At 32.4% G+C, this 21,404-nt stretch overlaps 1 protein-coding gene across 1 annotated transcript; it reads left to right on the forward strand.

Moving 5' to 3' along the window:
• Window positions 1-2,148: 2,148 nt before the first annotated feature.
• Window positions 2,149-21,028, forward strand: LOC140435589 (calaxin-like). Its single transcript, XM_072524335.1, has 3 exons — window positions 2,149-2,436; window positions 9,226-9,469; window positions 20,716-21,028. Exons 1-3 carry the CDS (start codon window positions 2,265-2,267, stop codon window positions 20,993-20,995), a joined length of 696 nt encoding a protein of 231 aa, XP_072380436.1. The 5' UTR covers window positions 2,149-2,264; the 3' UTR covers window positions 20,996-21,028.
• The last annotated feature ends 376 nt before the right edge of the window (window positions 21,029-21,404 follow it).

Consider the following 21,404-nt stretch of genomic DNA (forward strand, 5'->3'; position numbering starts at 1 on the left):
TTATTTCGATCATTTTTTTTTCACATTACAGACCTATTTCTAAGTAATTACTGTATTAATGTTTTCTGGGAAATGTCAACGTTTCACCCATATACAGGGTGTAAAAATAAATTTGATTTTTCATCTTATTTTGCAACACCCTGTGGAATTTATTAAAAGCAAACGTTACAGCATATTAATATTTTGAAAATGCTTTATTTTTTTTAATATTTTTGTAAAAAAATCATCCATATTTTTATTAAAAAAAAAAAAAGAAAAGTACGTTAAAAGCATAACGTGATTTTATCGACTTGTAATACTTATTAATGGAAGCAGTTAGTTGGCTATGAAAAATCAAACAATTTGACAGGGTCAACATTGTTTACATTTCAAAAAATTGTTTTGCTATTTTGCGTATGTTAGTTAGTTGACATGGACGGTATTTTAAGCTGTATATATACAGTGTCTATACTTTAGCTGATGTAGGGGTTATTGTAAAATAGGCTTGAGGTTATGGGTATCGCATACTACAATATTACGAGTAATTCAACGTTTTCGAGAAACAAATGATTATACGAGACGGCGTGAACAAGGAAGGGGAAGACTTACAAGATCACATCAAGATCAGTTTATCAGGCTTCGTGCTATAAAAGAACGTTTTCTCACAATGAGACATTTACAAATACAAGTTACAAAATGTTCATAATATTCAAATGAGTAGAAACACTATACAAAGGCATTTCGCTGAACAAGATCTGCATACACAGATACCAATCCGAGCATCAGCTTTAAACGTAAATCATCGTAGAAGTAGATTACAATTTGCCAGAGAGCACCTTAACTGGAATGTTGATGACTGGGAACACGTGTTCGTACTGATGAATCGAGGTATTGCTTATATAGCTTAGATAGATGTGTGAGTTTTCAACGGCCTAGAGAACGCTACGCACAATGTAATATACGACCTATTACTTTATTCAATGGATGATCTGTACTGGTTTGGGGAGGAATATCTCTTACAGCACGAACGGACATTGTCGCTTTACGAAGAGGTTCCTTAACAAGTGAAAGGTATATTACAGACATTTTGTCTAACCATGTAGTTCCATTTGCTCCTTTCATAGAAAATATTTTTTTTTTAATTCATGATAACACCTGCTCACATGTTGCGCGTGTGGTCCATGAATATTTGGAAGAGGTTGGAATACAAACCATGAACTGGCCACCCTGCAGCCCTGATCTCAATCCCATAGAAAATTTGTGGGATATTATTGTTCAACTCAGGAGCCTACAACCACCACCTGTCTCTCTTGACGACATAGAAGTTATGGTGATGCAATTTTCAAAAGAGAAGTTTGGGATGCAATTGATCAAGACCAAATACGCCGTAATTAGGTAATTATTAATTAATTAATTAGATGTAGAGATAGAAATACTCGTTATTAAGTGTTTTTGTGAAAGTATTATTGTTAGGGATTATTAGGTTATATTTTCTTAGGCTTTATTTATATTAAATGTCAAAAAAGTTTATGTAAGTGTTGTTTTGTTTGCACTAAATGTTAATAAAAACTTGTTACATTTAAAGTTCTGTATAATCTTTGATAATAGAGATATCAAAATAATTTTTTTACAAAAATCTTAAAAAAGAATAAATTTATCTCAAAATATTAATAAGATGTAGCGTTTATTTCTAATAAATTCCACAGGGTTTTGCAAAAAACGATGAAAAAACACAACTTTATTTTTACACCCCGTATACGGACAAAACGTTAATATTTTTTAAAAAACATTAACATATTCATTTACTAGAAATAGACCTATAATATGAACAAAACATCATCAAAATTCAATCATTCATTCAGAAGAAAAATAACTTCAACCTTATGGTACATTTAAGGTGGTGCGTTAATTTTGGGCAATAGTGTATATATTTATATATATTTCAAATGACTGGCTGAATAATTAATTATTGTCGAAGTCATAACAAAACTTTATACTGGAATAATATACTTTTTCCGTATCAGAATTTATTTAAATTTATTTATTAATACCAAAACATTACACTACTCGTCAATAGTGCCTATTTTGTTGTGGCATTACTGATTTTTAAAGTAAAAAAACTTCATAATTTTTGAATGAAAAAAAAAAAAACATATTTAACTAACAGATTAACAATATTACATGTCAAGCTATTTTTTATTTTTGACACCGACTGTGTCATTTATGTAACAGTAATTATATACTAATTTTAATATTCGTTATTTAATTGTATATAAAATTTAATAATGGCTAGATACGATTTGACTTTGAATCCTATGGAAGAAACCAGGTTTTTGAAGAAACATAGAGTACTGGCTATAAGTTTGACAAAACAGGTCCATTTTAGTTTTCAGGAGGTTGAAGCCGTCCTCATTATATATTACAAGATACAAAAATACGACACTTACGATCCAAGAGGTAAATTTGGAATTTTAAGAGATTATCAGTAAGACAGTAAGATTTTAAGAGATTTTATTTTGTCGGTAACCATACGGAAAATATCTATACAGAGAAAATCTAATAAAAAGAAAGGTAAAGGTAAATCACTAACTAGATAGACTGTCTTCTTCTTGCTGTTGGTATTGACGCTATCTATTACTCTGGCAAATGCTTCACCGTCTTCTGTCATGTGAAAAAGTTGCCTTGGGTTTTGTATCTACGTCTATCTGGAATGTTTTTCAGCCAAAAGAAGTTTTTCTCTCGAGAATTAGCTGCAGTATTTTGTATCTATTTTATTTTAACAGATGATTTAAATAAGATATTTTGATACATTTAACAATTTTTAGCAACCCTTTATTCGTTCATAGTTAGTTTGCTTCTATTTGGCTCATTTTAATTTGGTTCAAGAAACCTTTTGTTAATTTATTTTTAATTATTATGGACCATTTAGAGCAAAGAACATTAGAAAAAATCCAATTATCAATAACGAAGATAACGAGGTAAACGTTTTGGCATTTTTAACAATTTAAAGACTTTTGAAAAAATATATCTGAAGGCCTTATTCGTACATCCTTGCACATTTCTTAAATGCGTGGATCTTGAAAAAAGTATCAATTTTTGTAAATAACTTATTATGATATTATATTATTATTCTATCATTACTAAAAAAAATACGAATAATTCAATGTTTAACAGTCATAATGGTCACTACTGGGCATCGGAAAATTCCAATCTAAAAAAGGCCATGAGTATTTCAAGAAGGATGGCCTTTTAATGTGATTTATGCAATAAAAGATAGAGAGACGGCGCGGTCCATAAGATGGCTTCTTTAAGATATTTGCTATTAGTTTTTTGATTATTTTTTAAGGTGATCTAATTTTGGTATACTTCTTTGACCAAAATCTTACCGGATTACGGTATTTAAAATTTTTAAAGAATGTGTGTCAACCAAATTTGGCGATAGAAAAAAACCAAGCAGGGTACCAACAAGACGGCGCTACACCACACAGTACCAGAGCAGAAGATGAATAGCAAATAAGGTTTTTATTTGTTATTTCCACATTTTCCTGATCTAACACCTTTAGACTTTTTATTTGAGGATCCATAAAAAATACATTCTACGATAATCCTGCATGGGCGGCGTTCTTAAAATTCAAGCAATTGTTCTGTGACAAAAATCTGAATACTGTACTGAGACTGAGATTTGTTGAATGTTACGTCTGGTCGCAATTATTGTACGGGGTAGAAACATGGACACTAAAAGCGCAAATAGTTAAGAAGATTGAAGCCTTTGAACTTTGGATATACCGGAGAATATTGAGAATTCCATGGACTGCCAGGGTCACCAATGAGGAAGTGCTGAGAAGGAAGGGTCGAGACAAAAAATTGTCGAGAACGATAAAAGTACGCAAGACTTCATACCTTGGACACATACTGAGAAATAATAAATACAGTCTTCTGCAGGTCATCATGCAGGGTAGAGTCGATGGCAAAAAGGGAATAGATAGAAAGAGGAAGTCATGGCTGCGAAATATTCGAGACTAAACAAATATGACTGTAGACGAATTATTCCACGTTGCAAAAGACAGAGAAGCTTTTAAAAATGTGGTCGCCAACCTCCGTTAATGGGGACGGCATACGAAGAAGAGAAGACGGAGACGATAATCCTATAACATTTAAAGAATGTGTTATAAAAAGAATTAGGAACGTATCTGCATCACTAACACCAATAAAGATTAGGCAAGCAATAGTGTTCCATGTTTTTAAGCATTTACTTTAGTACGTGGTGGATTCGACCGTTGTTGATGGAAATTCATTTTATATTAAATAAAACACTGACGACTTTGTTTTCAAAACTTCCACAACATTGAGTATAAATTTTTATCACTACAGCTGTTTCGGTAGAGTGCCTTTCTCAAGTGATCTATTTTTGGTATATGTTTACACTTTATGGTCTTTAACTAAATAGGTTGAGGAGGGGAGAACTGTTTGTCTCGAGTCTCATAGTTCTGAATGACCAACTTAAGATATTTTTTATGTTTCACTATAATATTGTCTATGCTATAAATGATCCTTGATTTTGCAAATTATTTATAATGTTACCAACGCGACGGTGAGGCCCGGCATATCCCGGCTGCAATTTTTTGACAATTTCCGTGATAAATAATGTTCTATATATATATATATATATATATATATATATATATATATATATATATATATATATATATATATATATATATATATATATATATATATATATATTCAATAGGCTTCCGGGTTAGGTCCTAGGCGCCGAGCTTTCGATATCCTCTTTGATGTCTTCTTTAGGGCTTCCAAGGTCTCAGTCTCCCAAGCGCACAAACACTACTACACTGATCACTAATAATAAGCTAATACTTTGCCGAGCTAGCTAGTAAACTAATTAAATATTTATTATATTTATCAGTGTATCCTTAATTATTAAATTTTTAATTTTCTATCATATTTATTTGAAGAACTAAAAGTCTGAACTGAGAACTTTCAACAACATTTTCTATCGCATTGTATGCGATAATATTTAAAATCGCAATCCTCCTCCTCAGGCCCAATGCCTTATGTGGTGACGCCATCAAATTTTTACATTTCTTTTACAATTCCCTTCCACCTTTCTCTGTTCTGGGCTAGTTATTCTGCTTCCTGTAACCCTTGGTTAATCAGTATTTTTTATCCACCCAACGTCTTGCAGATCTTCTTCGGACTTTTTCCTTCTACTCTACACTCTATTATCAGCTTTTCTAATGTGTCCAAAATTCTGCAAATATCTTTGTTGTATTTGTTTAAGCAATCTATCTTTTACTTTGAATTGTTCTAATTATGATACATGCATTCGATGTTACCCAGGATATTCTTAACGTGCGGCTGTATACCCATATTTCAAAAGTCTCTATTATATTTTGATCTGCTTTTATCAGAGTCAACGTTTGGGATGCATGTATGTGGTTATGGGGAAACTTACTGTGGCTGTTACCAGCCGTAATTTTATGTGCGCTGTTATGGCCGAGTTTTTCCAAATTGTTACCAGTTTCATTATAGCTGTTCTTGCAATAGTAAGGCTTCAAGATATTTCTCCATCGCAACCTTCTTCAGTTGTTATGAGAGACTTTAGATACTTATATAAAACTTTTTACTACCTCGTAGATTGTTCTGTGTTTTACTCCTATTTAACTGTAGCCCATATTCTTTGCTTTTTTCCTCCAGACGTCTATTATCTTCTTGTTTTGAACCAATTACCTCCAGGTCCTTGGTAATTAGACCTGAAGGCATCTCACCTGAGCTTATAAAATACGGATCAAACAAATTACACCGGATGATACAATGGATATTTCAGAAAGCCATAAATGGAGAACAGCTCCCAAAGGAATGGACGGAGGCATATATGACATCTATATTTAAGAAAGGAGATAGAAAACGATGCGAAAACTACGAATAAGCGTAATATCATCAATAGGAAGATTATATGGGAAGATACTGCGAGAAAAGATAGAGCAAGCGATAAAAGGTAAAATCGGGGAGGATCAGGTAGGTTTCACGGCAGGAAGATCATGCATAGACCACATGTACACACTGGAACAACTGTTGGAAAAGAAAAAAGCAAAAAATAGAGATATACATTTGACATTTGTGGACCTAAGAAATGCGTATGACTCTGTACCAAGGTCAGAACTATGGGAGGCAATGTACAAATTAGAAATACAGACGGAACTCATAGAAGCTACAAAAGCTCTGTATAAAGAAAATAAAGTGTCCATTAAAATGGGACAAGAATCATAGGAGATTTCACCACAACAAAAGGACTTCTGCAGGGTTGTTCCACATCTCCAGCCCTATCTAAAATATACTTAGAGAAAGCCACGAGAAGCCGTAGAGAAACATGGAAAAGAAAATGCGAAGGCATGGGAGTACCGGTACGGAACGAATACCTATATACGTTAAGCTTTGCATACGATCAAGTAGTGATTGCACAAGACCAAAACGACCTCAGCTACATGATGAAGAAACTACAAGAAGAGTATATCAAAGCTGGCCTAGATATTAACTTCGCGAAAACAGAGTACCTATCTACAAGTGAAGAAGACATAGAAGATCTACAGATTGATGACAACGTAACAATCAAAGGAAACTATAAATTCAAATACTTGGAGTTTATAATCACGAAAAAGGCAACAACAGAGGAATAAATTACACAAAGATTAGGACAAACAAGAACAGCAATCCGACAACTTTACTCAGTATGGTGGGATAAACACCTAAATGTGAAGACAAAAACACAGATTTATAAAACATTAGTGCGAAGCATTATGACACATGGGGCTGAAAATTGGATCAATAACAAGAATAACAGCAGTAAGATAGTAGCAACAGAGATGGAATGCCTACGAAGATGCTGCAGAGTAACAAGAATGGATAGGAGAAGTAATGACAAAATAAAGCAAAGAACATCAATAGAAACAGACATACTAACATAGAACAAAAAAGACTAAAGTTGTATGGACATGTAAGAAGAACTAGCGATAGCAGATGGATAAAGATAATAACCGAATGGAGCCCAGTAGAAAGAAATAAAAGAGGACGACCCCGAAAATCCTGGAGGAACGAAGTAGACGACGCCATGAGTAAGAGAGGCCTAAACGATGGAGAATGGGACAACAGAGAGAGATGGAAACGGTTGAGCAAGGGAAGGCAGTGAATACTGTAGAATCCCTGAATATATATATATATATATATATATATATATATATATATATATATATATATATATATATATATATATTTAGACCAATTACTTATGTGTAAAATTATAATACAAACATTTAATTACATACATTAAAATCTAAACCTTTCAATATCTGTTAGATTTAGATATATGCAGCAGTTAACAAAACTTATAGGACTTTACTTAAAGATGTTTGCTAAAAAAAAATGCTACTAAAAAATTGACATATCTAGTAAAGCACTAAGTGTAAGATAGAATTGTCGTAAATTGAGAGAATCCTCAGGAGCAGCTCTATCTAAATGCGTAATAATATACAGGGCGTTAAATTTGAAATAGGGAAGTTTTAGTCAACTTCCGGTATAACCCGTGGTAGGAGACTCTAAACATTTTAGATCAATTGGGCATATCTAAAAATTTTATTTTTGTATCTCCACCTGATTTTAAATTTTCAGATATTAATTATATTAAGTTTCCCTAAAACGTTTAATTTGAACTCCCAAAGTATCATCCTGTTAAGCAGTAACACATATTGATAAATTAAAATATACCATAACATACACCATAAGCTCCGCTAATCTATCAAAATCGTCGAAATCGACGTTATATCAAACTTAAAAATACATAAAAAAACAAAATCAATATACAAATTAGCTTTTCTCCGAATTATGCATATATGTAAAGATTATAATTTTCTTGTTTAAAGTGAAAAATCTTAAAGTAATTGTAACTTAATCGCGATACTGTCAATGGGACTCTTGTAGATAATCAAAAAGCAAACAATTTTTTTATATAAAACCTTATTGGTGCGTTTTTCGCAGAGAAAAGTCGAAAAAACTGCTAAAATCATATTATTTAAATTCATAACGGGTCCTTTTAAAGATGAATAGCTAATCTCTGGATAATATTTATATGTCGTTTAAAAGGGCACAAGGTGGACGCTGTTCGACATATAATTTTTTTTCCGCAGCCGTCCCGAAAATAAAACTTTTGGTATGATTTATTAAATCCAAAGTACCATTTTACACAACTCGTATCGAAAGTAGCTACTTTCGGGACTAATTTTTTCACTTTCGGGACGATTTTGGGTAGCTAGGTAACGGCTTTGACAATAACATCAACTTTGTATTTGTATTTTTATTACAATGTGCATCCTAATGTCCTGGCATACAATCTTCTCCATAACCAACAAGCGAAGATATTGAAGCGATATGATCCCTTGGACCTACCAAACCGTTCCTGATAGTGCCTACAGTAGTGGAAGCTACGCCTTCAACAGCGCTTAGCCATTGTGATCTGTGCCGCTTTTAGTATTCGCGTTAACGTATCTGTGTATGTGCGCATGCCACCGATAAACAAGCCAATACTTGTGTTATGATGCTTTGGTCACTGGATTTTACATCTCTCTGACATTGCAAAGACAAACAGTTTTACTTATTGTTTTTATTGTGAAACAAATTGTAAAAAATTTTAGATGTTAATAAAAAAAAATCCGAAGAATTAGCTTTCCAACTAAGGGCTTAAGTTACGAGTTTTTCAAAAAATGGTAGTGACTTTTTCCGCATTTCCTTGCAAAAACTGCACCGATAAGGTTTTATATAAACAAATTTGTTTGTTTTTTGATACTCTACAAAAGTCCCATTGACAATATTGCGATTAAATTACTATTACATTTATCACTTTAAATAAAAAATTACGATTTTTCTAGATTTTCCCATAGAATTCGGGAAAAAGCTAATTTGTGTCCAGGTTTTGGTTTTTATCTTCTTCGAGCCACTTTTCAAAATAGAGTAGAGCTGATTTGGTGCTAAGTTTTGAAGGTTTAATTTTTTTCTATAAAATGAGCTGTAGTCTTGAACCACTACAGTCTCGTGACTACTATCAATTTTTTATCGGTTTCTACAGTCCAAAATACATTTTATTTAGATGCCAATTTATTTTAGTGAAAAAAAATTAGGTGTGAGTTGAGATGGCCCCGCCAGATACAGGATTATGTTTTATAAAAATATTTTTAGGTATTACGAGAGACGTTCTGATGGAAGTTTTCCATTGCTGTTTAGATATGACGGATATGGAAAAAGTTATTAGAATAATAACCTGCCTAGACGAAAAAGCTCGAGATGTCTATATATCAAAAGAACTTTGGGTGAACATGTTATCGTTATTTTTGAGAGGAACGATTGAAGAAAAAATGGTGTTTTGTTTCAAAGTTTATGATTATAGTGGAAGCGGACATCTCATGAAGGAAAATCTTTTCAAGTATGAATTAATATCGCTAACTATTTTAGGCATATTTTAATTATCATTTAATAATTATTAAACCTTATTCTCTAAACTTAGTCCTTAACTGATATATAAAGACGGGATATACACTAGTGTTAGGTTGATTTGACCAAAATTCACTGTATAATATTATCTTGTTACCAAAAGTGTCACAAAGGCATTCATTTAAACAAGGAATCATAATTTTATATTTTCTAATAATAGTAATAATGTAATGTAATAGTAATTCTAGTAATAATGAAATTAAGTCGAAACTTTTTTTCGGGAATCTTTCTGGTGATTTCTACTTAAAAATATATTTTTTTTATAATTATGTTTATTTACAATCTAAGTCAGTACAGAGTATTAAATAAATGTGTTACAGGTTCTTGGTGATGTTCCAATGATGTCTCACCTTATTCTATTTTGGTTTAGTTTTGAAGAACGTCTTGGGGCTGGTTCTATCTGGTCTTCTTGTGGCTGGACCATTGTTGAGTAATTCCCTTACTAGCTTATTTTCATAGCGAATGGTACGTTCATTTTGTGACTCCGTGGCTCGATGGATTTCTTCTCTGATGAAAGGAATCTTTTAAGTCGTAGTGAAGTGTTTGATTACTTACGTACCATGGTGCATCCACTATCGATCTTAGCACTTTGGACTGGAATCTTTGGATAATATTCAGAAGTTTTGATTTACGTCCAAGGAGCCAATACATTTGCCGGAATTTTAAGTCGAGCTGCCTTCTTTTGGTCTGAATATGTTTCTTCCGAGTGAGACGTTGGTCAAGATGGAGGCCAAGGTATCTCGCGTCTGTTACTGTTGGTATTCTTATATTTTCCATTCTTACAGGTTGGTAAATGTTATTTGAGTTGATTTTGATTTATTTACTTTTGTTCTCCATTTCGTATACCAATCACTGAGTTTGTACAGATGATGTTGCAGGTTTTGTAAGGCTTGTATGGGATCTTCATTTACAGCTAGTATTGCTACGTGGTCAATAAAGGAACCGATTGTAGTATTATTAGTCTCTGGTATATTGGCTGTGTAGATTGAGAAAAGCAGCGACCCTAGAACACTAACCTACGGGACTCCGGAGTTGATAGTACTAGAAAATATGATGTAAACAATATTTTTATGTATAATTAGTAATTTTGTTTAAATTGTTTTAATGTGATTTAAACTGTCTTCTAGAAACATGCATTTAAATAGTTTATAGTCTAAGAAGGGGTTAGGTCACGTTAAATTCAATATGAGTAGGCGCTTAGCCTCTCTTTCAATCATCATCATCTTAAGAGGTCTATTGTAGCTCATCCCTAGGGTAAAGTTGGCCTTTTACTCCAGCTCTTTTAACAAAGTCTTTTATGGTCCTTTGAAACACGTCTTCGTAGAACTCGAGTTATTAATGCTTAAATGTATTAAGCTATCCAACTGGGGAGAGTTGCACAGAATATGTTTCGCTGTCTCGTCTTCATTCTGACATAATCTTTCTGTTGACAGTAGCCGTTTTCCGACGAAGCAAATCTAAAACGATATATTTTTTATTAAACATTAGCTTTGAGTTTTTGTCGAAGTCCTGCTACTTTTTCTTTAAATACAAAAGCAATTTTTTGAATTATTTCAGATGCCGTGAAGATGCTATGATAACGAAAGTACTTAAGCAAGATTTAATAAAGAACTGTGCTCAATATCTGACTTTTATTTGTAAAACTCATGTATAAAAGCCTTCAAATATTTAAGATGAATTTTTCGTATCAGTGGTTACGTTTTATTCGTTCCATCTAATTAGGTATTGTTCAGATTCATTCATTCCGTTAAATCAGATTCTGCAGACAGTTTCAAACTAACTTTGAGTCAATCCAATTCGATTTCAGAGCCTTTAATGTCTCTTGACTATTCAATATAATTTTACAGATCTGTCCCTGCGGTTCCTCTTTATTAGTTCCAGCAGGCACATCTCTATAGTATAAATTTCTTAACGCAATCTCTGCATTATAAATGGATTGATTGATTTTCTGAACAACCTCGTACAATGCTATTCCTGTTGATTTTCCTTCTTGACAAGTATATTGGTTGCCATTGAGTGGATTATCCATAAATGGCTCCTCCTTAATATGTCTATAAAAAAATTTTGTTTTGCCTTCAACAGAAATGATGTAAGATCGGTTTGTAGGATTTAGGTAAGGAGTTGTCTTTTCTTCCTATTTGAGATGTATGCCACTCTTACAGTTGCCCAAGACGTTGGTATATAACCTATTGCAACTCAAGCTATTCTTTATTAGGGTGGATAATAAAGTGTCCAATACTTTGTAGTAAGGTAGAAAATATTCCATTCTTCCCTGGAGATTTAAATAGAGCAAATTGATCTATGGGGATTTAAATGGGGTACTAATGCGCAAATTATGACGCTGTATCCTGTTAGCGTCACTAGCCTCTCCTACTCAATTTCAACTCTCACCTCCACCAGGTGAACCCTGGTCACCTTAGCAACTCTGTAGAAGATTATGGTAACCAACTCCAGTAAGAAGCAGAGTCAGAGCAGACGAGAGCGGGAGAAATGGTCCTTCAAAGATTAGGGGATTGGGCAAAAGGTTAACGACCCCTTCCCTTAAAAAACTTTTATGCCCTTTATGCCCCAGGCGCTCTTAAAAAATTGCTAACACAAGAACTGCTTAAAATGAAATCCGATGTAATAGCGATTCAAGAGATGAGATGGACTGTTTCAGGAATTATCGAGAGAAAAGACTACAATATATACTATAGCGGACATAGCACATGGGGTTCAGAAAGGGATTAGGTACTCGAGAAGCTCTCTTCGGTTTGAATGTTCTTACACAAAGATGCCTAGACGTTAATCAGGAAGTACATGCATGTTTTATCGATTTTGAAAAAGCCAGGTCAAGTAAACAAGGTCAGGATAGCCTTGATGATTTCCAATCTCCGATAGGAGTGGCACAAGAAGAAGAAGAAGAAGAAGGACATAACACACGACAGGAGTTTGGCAGTGGTTTTCTAGTCAGTAAAAAAGCAAAGCAATTAGTCGTTAACTTTAAACCCATAAACAAAAAAAATATGTTATCTACGTCTTAAAGGAAAATTTTTTAACTATAGCTCATTTAGTGTACACGCACCCACGGAAGAAAAGGAAGACCACGAAGAAGACGTCTTAAAGGAAAATTCTTTAACTATAGCTCACTTAGTGTACACGCACCCACGGAAGAAAAGGAAGACCACGAAAAAGACGTCTTAAAGGAAAATTCTTTAACTATAGCTTATTTAGTGTACACGTATTCACAAAAGAAAAGGAAGACGACGAAAAAGATAAATTATACGACACCTTATGTAGCAAAATACTGGGGTGTGTAGGAGGAGAGAGGTATAAGAAGAGTGGTCTATATATATGGGATAAAATAGATAACAATTAAGTAAAGAAGTATGAAAAAAAAATATTGAAAGGAATGTGGCTAGGCTAGCAATGTAGGCAAGAGAATGACCACCAGAAACTCAAGGATGGATACGGCCAATTTGCATGCCTTTTAAAGACAGTAAATCAGGAAAATATGTATGATGGATAGAAAAGAAGATATGAAAAATGAATATATATAATGAAAATTAACAAAGAAAACAAATTGAGGGCGCCAGAAGAGGGATAATACTCTAAAAAGAGTAACAGTCACTCTTCCAAGTATCATATACTGCTAATATTAATTAAAGTTGATTTAATAAACAAAAATGCTGTAAATGTAAAAAGGTAAGGAAATATTAATAAAAAAAATTATATGCAAAACAAATTCAAGTTTATTAAATATAACTTCTTAGATTCTGACAATCTCTAAGTTACCAAAAAGTATATGAAAATTTCACAATATAATATTTTAAAAAAAGGAAATGTTGAAAACAACTATAATAAAAAGTTGAAAACTACACAGAATAACTCTGATATAGAGTGTACAACCTACATCTAGGTTAAAAAACAACCTTAAACAAAATAATGCTAACGTTGGAAGAACGTATAGCCAAGTAAATATATCAAACTTACCTACAATATGACCAACAATATTGTTAAACAACTCTAAATGCACATACAAACAAAATAATATATATAAATGGGAACAAGCCAAGTTAAACAATTGAAACGGTATATTATCCTGAAGGGATAATAACCGGAGTTAATAACGCAAGATGAAATATAAAAAATTAGTTAAGTAGACAAATAATGAAATAATTAAAGTTAATAATGAAATAATTAAAGTTAATAAAGAAATAAATGGTTAATACAAAAAACAATGGAAGATAATCTCTGGGTAGAATTTGAGCTCAAACTTACCGATACCTTACACCAAGGGGAGTTATATTAATTAATATATATATATATATATATATATATATATATATATATATATATATATGTTATAAAAAAAACTAGAACTGGTGAAACAAGATATATATATATATATATAGTTCTGAATCAAAAACCAACTGTCCTCCTACAGCTGTCTGGAAGGATACTCCCGAATGGTTTCGGTGTCCCAGCGAAGTCCTCCTTGAGGTCCGAAATTAGCACGGAGCTGGTGCTAATTGGCTCAGTTCCGATGATGACTGTCCTGCCCTATCTCTAGGTGCAGGCTGGAGAAAAAATGGGGGTGGAGTAGACAATACCCCCTGGCTTGTCCCAATGACCCTGATTCTAATAGAGTTGAAGTGGTACTCTCCCTCGGATGTTCTGAGGGAAGTTTATAATTCCATGGGAGGTGGCTGAAAACAATTCCCCGTTACTTCTAATCTCAACATTGATAAAAAGAAATCAAAGAAGAAGTGAGGAAAGTTTCTTTCAGCATAAGAAACCGGAGCAAAAAGATAATTATGGTAGATAAAAAACCCATCCAATCGGATGTAGCGTGACCTTGCTTCACATAGAGTAAAAATAAAATGGCCTTGGACAAAATACTATATTAAAATATGAAATAATGAATCTGAATAATAGAATATAGATAAAATACTCTAATGTTTATAATATAAAAAATTATTATTTACCAGATAGCTACTTGATTCCGTGCTAGAAATTTACTTCAACTTCCCGAGTTTGCGAAAACACCGTCAATTAAATTGTTATGGTATACTTAGAATATTTAACTTCTTGAAGTGAAGGAAATTCTATGCATTAATTGGATTTTCTTTCGCTAACTGCCACCGTTGTGTACCACTTCAAACTCCCGATCAAAAGTGAATTTTAATTCACAGTTTCTTAACCAAGAAGAGCCAATTTCCACTCCCCCCTAATCTCCTGTCATCTCACTGGTCTGCAATGGTACCAAATTAGAACAGAGTGACAACTTAAATTATTAACAATACACACTTAATGGGCAAATGAACACTTAAAGTTAGGCAACCCATACTACATCTCTGAAATTATTTTAATATAAATTGTTTATTATTTTAATATAAATTGTAATAAAAATAACGACTGTTACATTCCCCTACTAGTCGGGAAAAAAAATTTTAATCAAAATTTTTTTTCATAAAATTAAAGTATCAATAACTAAGTGTACTGGCCTAACATTCCACGTTGATCTGCAAGTTTACACAAAAAAAATAACCACGAACTAAAGATCACGGGAAAAAAAGAATGGTCATGGCGCCAGACACCACAAACTCAGATGACTCGAAAGTCGAATCAAAATCTCAATCGACAATATGCTTAAAAGCCAAATATTAACTAAATATACCAACTAAATTCTTGCTGACAAATAAATGTCGAATTGGGCACTAAATCCAAAATTGAACTATCCATGGACATCAGATTTATAAGACTAAGTATATCCAAGGACGAACAACCAGGCAAATGTATGAGCCAATTCAACCAATATCTCACCCGGAGATATACTAAACTAAGATCAAAGAAATCATAAACTAAATAGGTTAAGAACTGAACACTTAATCCAAAATTGAACTAACAATGGACACCAGATTCATAGTAATATATCCAGAGAAGAACAATCAGGAAGATTTATGGAGCAATTCTCACCAAACCAAATAACACAAATAGTAATCTAAATCGTAAACATACCAAAGTATATCAAAGACGTAATAACCAAAATAAATGTGAAATAGGACGCTTAATCCAGAGTCAGACTATCAATGGACACCAGATTCATAAAAGCATATCCAAAGAAGAACGACCAGGAAGATTTATGGACCTATTCACACCAATACTAAATCTCAAAACTAAATGAGGTCTACGTACACCCACATCTGGTGATACGAACCTACATAACCAAATAAACCAAATAAGTGAGGAATCAGACACTGAATCCAAAATCGGACTATCGATGGACACCAGATTTATAAATAGAGCATATCCAAAGAAGAACGATCAGGAAAGGGCCAATTCTCACTAATGCTAATAACTAAATTAGCTCTTACCCTCATCCGGTAATATGAGCCAATACCAACTAAGTAATTACAATAAAGCAAAATTTCCTAAAGTGTGAAGCAGCATCGTCACACTTAGTCAGACTAAGTAATGTAATATGTAACTGAACTAAACCAAAGATAAAGATAAATTCCTAAAGTCTAAAGTCTAAAATGGACTAAAGGAATTCAGAGGCTAAATAAATTTTAAGTGTGCTGGTATTCGCTAACTATAGCATGTGGCTACAACAGATGTATGAGAATAACCAGACACCGATAAAATCCCAATCGAAATCCTAAGAAAATATAAGTGGTGGACTTTTCCTATAATACCATTACTAACGAAAGAAAAAAAATATGTCGAGAACAAGCAACCAATTTTGAACAAAACTGTAGATTTATAACAAGTTCTCGCAGCATGGAATTATCCGGGAATAGTCCTAAATCTAAACAGCAATTTATGCCTAAGGAAAGAAGTGGGATTACACTAAGAGGACAACTCATTTGTCTAAACTCTTAAATAATGAAAATGACTAACTTGACATGTGTAGGGATAGTTAAAGAAAAAAAACATAACCTGAAGTAAGATAACTAATATGAACTAATTAAACTTCCCTATCAAGTTGTGAAAAGGTAACTGGAATATTTGGACAATCACACAAGAATGGTTAGGACATGTCGCGAGCATTTCCTGACCAGAAATATTATGAGGCATAAACATCTGCCTACTCTGCAATAAACACATATAGTACGAACCTAATTGAGCAGCAGTGATCAGTTGCTGAGCAACAATCTCGAACCCACGTATTCACTAAAGCTGAGTATTGACAGATTCATTGATAGAAAATTCAGAAGAATAAATAAGAAGAAATAAGAAAGACACCGGTCATCCTTACCTACTTCAAAATTCCAAACTAATTCCAGAACCATCCTGTATATGGAATCAGGACATAAATTATTGTAGAGTATTTAAGATTTTCGTGACAAGTGAGAATAAAGCAGACCAAAGATAAAAAAAAAATCACATCTTTCCAAATTGGCAAATATTGAACAAATATATCAAAACAAATACTAAGGAATCAAATATCAAAAATATAACACACAATATATGATCCAGTAGTGTAACAACATAGTTCCATAGTTCCTTATCAGTAATAGGATTAACTATAAGTATAAATCTAAATATGTAAATATATACTAAACAACCCTCGTATCATATGAGGTTAAAAGGAGTAATTCTCCTGGGAAGATTAGTACCTAAGAATATTAATTCATTATAAAGTGCATCATTTATAATACAAAAAAAATGGATAAGTCATACATACTAATTATCTAATAAGTTATAGAAGTCATTAACCAATGCCAAAAGATACAAAAAATAGCGGTGTACCTACGTTATCTGGTGATTAAGAAAATCTTAAAATAAAATGCAAAATATAATCAAAATAAGCTAAAGACAAACAGAGAAAGAGATTAGCTTAAACGAAAGTGTTAAGTTAGTCTTCTTCTGAGGATGAAGAACTAACCTCGTCGATGGTGTTATCAGGCAGTAAATCCTTTACATGAAATTGACCAATTCGTTTGTTGGACGAATTGTCCCTTAATTCATATACCAAAGGAGATATTACCCTTACAACCGTACACGGAATGTATTTCTGGCAAAATTTTGCCGAAATAGCATCACCTTTACTTGATTTTATAAAGTTTCTCTTTAAAACTCTATCGCCAACAAAGAATCGCAAATCTAAAGTATTTGATTGGTTATAAATATTATATGGTACAACCATAGACATATCATCATCATCAACAAACCTAAAAGTTGATACTGATAATGGAACTATTTCACTACTGTAATCATTAGAATTGTGTTTAACGCTACTGGGTAAAGAAGAATTGGTAGTTGACCATCTGTGATCACTAAAAAACAGGCGGATTCAACGTTTCATGATTAGTAGTTAATTTCGGGACTGATTTGTGAAAAAAAAATGTGGCTAAGTTATTAGCAACACACCACCAAGATCAAAATAGCCAGCAAAAATAATATATATATATATATATATATATATATATATATATAATCAAATAAATACCTTAGTTATCTTACTAAAATACTCAAAATAATTTCTAGTTATATGTAAATTATAACTATTCTAAACCAAATATTAATATATATGAAACAATTAATAGTACCTATAAGTATAGTACTGTTGGCTGTAGGAATAAAAGTTTATATGATATACGATATAAGTATGTGTAGGTAAGTAAGTAAATATAAGCTCTCAATAAAAATACAAAATTCAACCTAGAATGTAAGTTGTACTACTATAACCTATCACTGAGGTCTCAAAATATTAATAACTAATAAATCTAATAAATAAACTAATAAATCAATACAGCAGTATAAGTATACCTGTTTAGTATTAATAAAAAATTTAAAGATAGAATAAACCAGCAATAATATGAGTAAAAAAAACAAATATACAAAAACTCAAGTAAGAAAAAAAAATCAGCTAAAAGCTACTGTCTTAAAACCAAAAACTTGGAAAAGGCACCGCGTTGGGACGCCGATGTAGCAAAATACTGGGGTGTGTAGGAGGAGAGAGGTATAAGAAGAGTGGTCTATATATATGGGATAAAATAGATAACAATTAAGTAAAGAAGTATGAAAAAAAAATATTGAAAGGAATGTGGCTAGGCTAGCAATGTAGGCAAGAGAATGACCACCAGAAACTCAAGGATGGATACGGCCAATTTGCATGCCTTTTAAAGACAGTAAATCAGGAAAATATGTATGATGGATAGAAAAGAAGATATGAAAAATGAATATATATAATGAAAATTAACAAAGAAAACAAATTGAGGGCGCCAGAAGAGGGATAATACTCTAAAAAGAGTAACAGTCACTCTTCCAAGTATCATATACTGCTAATATTAATTAAAGTTGATTTAATAAACAAAAATGCTGTAAATGTAAAAAGGTAAGGAAATATTAATAAAAAAAATTATATGCAAAACAAATTCAAGTTTATTAAATATAACTTCTTAGATTCTGACAATCTCTAAGTTACCAAAAAGTATATGAAAATTTCACAATATAATATTTTAAAAAAAGGAAATGTTGAAAACAACTATAATAAAAAGTTGAAAACTACACAGAATAACTCTGATATAGAGTGTACAACCTACATCTAGGTTAAAAAACAACCTTAAACAAAATAATGCTAACGTTGGAAGAACGTATAGCCAAGTAAATATATCAAACTTACCTACAATATGACCAACAATATTGTTAAACAACTCTAAATGCACATACAAACAAAATAATATATATAAATGGGAACAAGCCAAGTTAAACAATTGAAACGGTATATTATCCTGAAGGGATAATAACCGGAGTTAATAACGCAAGATGAAATATAAAAAATTAGTTAAGTAGACAAATAATGAAATAATTAAAGTTAATAATGAAATAATTAAAGTTAATAAAGAAATAAATGGTTAATACAAAAAACAATGGAAGATAATCTCTGGGTAGAATTTGAGCTCAAACTTACCGATACCTTACACCAAGGGGAGTTATATTAATTAATATATATATATATATATATATATATATATATATATATATGTTATAAAAAAAACTAGAACTGGTGAAACAAGATATATATATATATAGTTCTGAATCAAAAACCAACTGTCCTCCTACAGCTGTCTGGAAGGATACTCCCGAATGGTTTCGGTGTCCCAGCGAAGTCCTCCTTGAGGTCCGAAATTAGCACGGAGCTGGTGCTAATTGGCTCAGTTCCGATGATGACTGTCCTGCCCTATCTCTAGGTGCAGGCTGGAGAAAAAATGGGGGTGGAGTAGACAATACCCCCTGGCTTGTCCCAATGACCCTGATTCTAATAGAGTTGAAGTGGTACTCTCCCTCGGATGTTCTGAGGGAAGTTTATAATTCCATGGGAGGTGGCTGAAAACAATTCCCTGTTACTTCTAATCTCAACATTGATAAAAAGAAATCAAAGAAGAAGTGAGGAAAGTTTCTTTCAGCATAAGAAACCGGAGCAAAAAGATAATTATGGTAGATAAAAAACCCATCCAATCGGATGTAGCGTGACCTTGCTTCACATAGAGTAAAAATAAAATGGCCTTGGACAAAATACTATATTAAAATATGAAATAATGAATCTGAATAATAGGATATAGATAAAATACTCTAATGTTTATAATATAAAAAATTATTATTTACCAGATAGCTACTTGATTCCGTGCTAGAAATTTACTTCAACTTCCCGAGTTTGCGAAAAACACCGTCAATTAAATTGTTATGGTATACTTAGAATATTTAACTTCTTGAAGTGAAGGAAATTCTATGCATTAATTGGATTTTCTTTCGCTAACTGCCACCGTTGTGTACCACTTCAAACTCCCGATCAAAAGTGAATTTTAATTCACAGTTTCTTAACCAAGAAGAGCCAATTTCCACTCCCCCCTAATCTCCTGTCATCTCACTGGTCTGCAATGGTACCAAATTAGAACAGAGTGACAACTTAAATTATTAACAATACACACTTAATGGGCAAATGAACACTTAAAGTTAGGCAACCCATACTACATCTCTGAAATTATTTTAATATAAATTGTTTATTATTTTAATATAAATTGTAATAAAAATAACGACTGTTACACTTAGACAAAGAATATGCTCGATATCCACGCTCTGTCAAACGAAAATTGAAAGCAAAAGGTTATGGATAGAAGAGCACAGTTATAACTCACCCTATAAATTTATGTTATACGAATATGTAGATAATAGTTCTGTTTTATTTTTAAGGCTTTTGATGGGATCCTTGAAGAGCAACATCGGCGAATCAGATGCGGAAGAAGCCGTCAAGGATATGGTTGAAGTTATAATGAAAAAAATGGATGCAGACCGAGACGGCAAGATTTCATTTAATGATTACAGATATAACGTTCTCCGACAACCGGACCTCTTAGAATTTTTAGGTCAGTGTCTTCCAGACAGACATACGGTCCACAAATTTCTTTGTACTTTTACTGAAAACACTAAAATCCGATTCTATAAGTTAAAATTAGGCACAAGTATAATGTAAAATTATTAAGTAAACGATTAATAATTTAAGACTTTCTACCTTATTTTCAAATATACGAAATTTTTTAAACTTCAAATGTCTATAGAAATAAAGAATTCTTCTTGTGGTTCGTTTTTCTATCGCAAGGTTGGTGATCATCATATCTAATACAAATACAATTTAATATAAATATCAAACTTAATATTATTTGTAAACTTAACTTTATTCTACTGTATATTTAAATTATGTACAAATTTGACCCATTCCTTGCTATTTCTGACCAGTGTCCTTGCTTCTGTCCATGTTATTTTCCATTTTTCATTAATGCTTCTTAGGATTCTATCCCATGTTTGTCGTGGTCTACCTTTCTTCTTTCGTCTTTGGGTTTTTGCCTGCCAAATTTCTTGCACTGGTTTTGTATTCTCTATTC

This window comes from Diabrotica undecimpunctata, chromosome 3, assembly GCF_040954645.1.
Source record: "Diabrotica undecimpunctata isolate CICGRU chromosome 3, icDiaUnde3, whole genome shotgun sequence".
Taxonomy (NCBI): domain Eukaryota; kingdom Metazoa; phylum Arthropoda; class Insecta; order Coleoptera; family Chrysomelidae; genus Diabrotica; species Diabrotica undecimpunctata.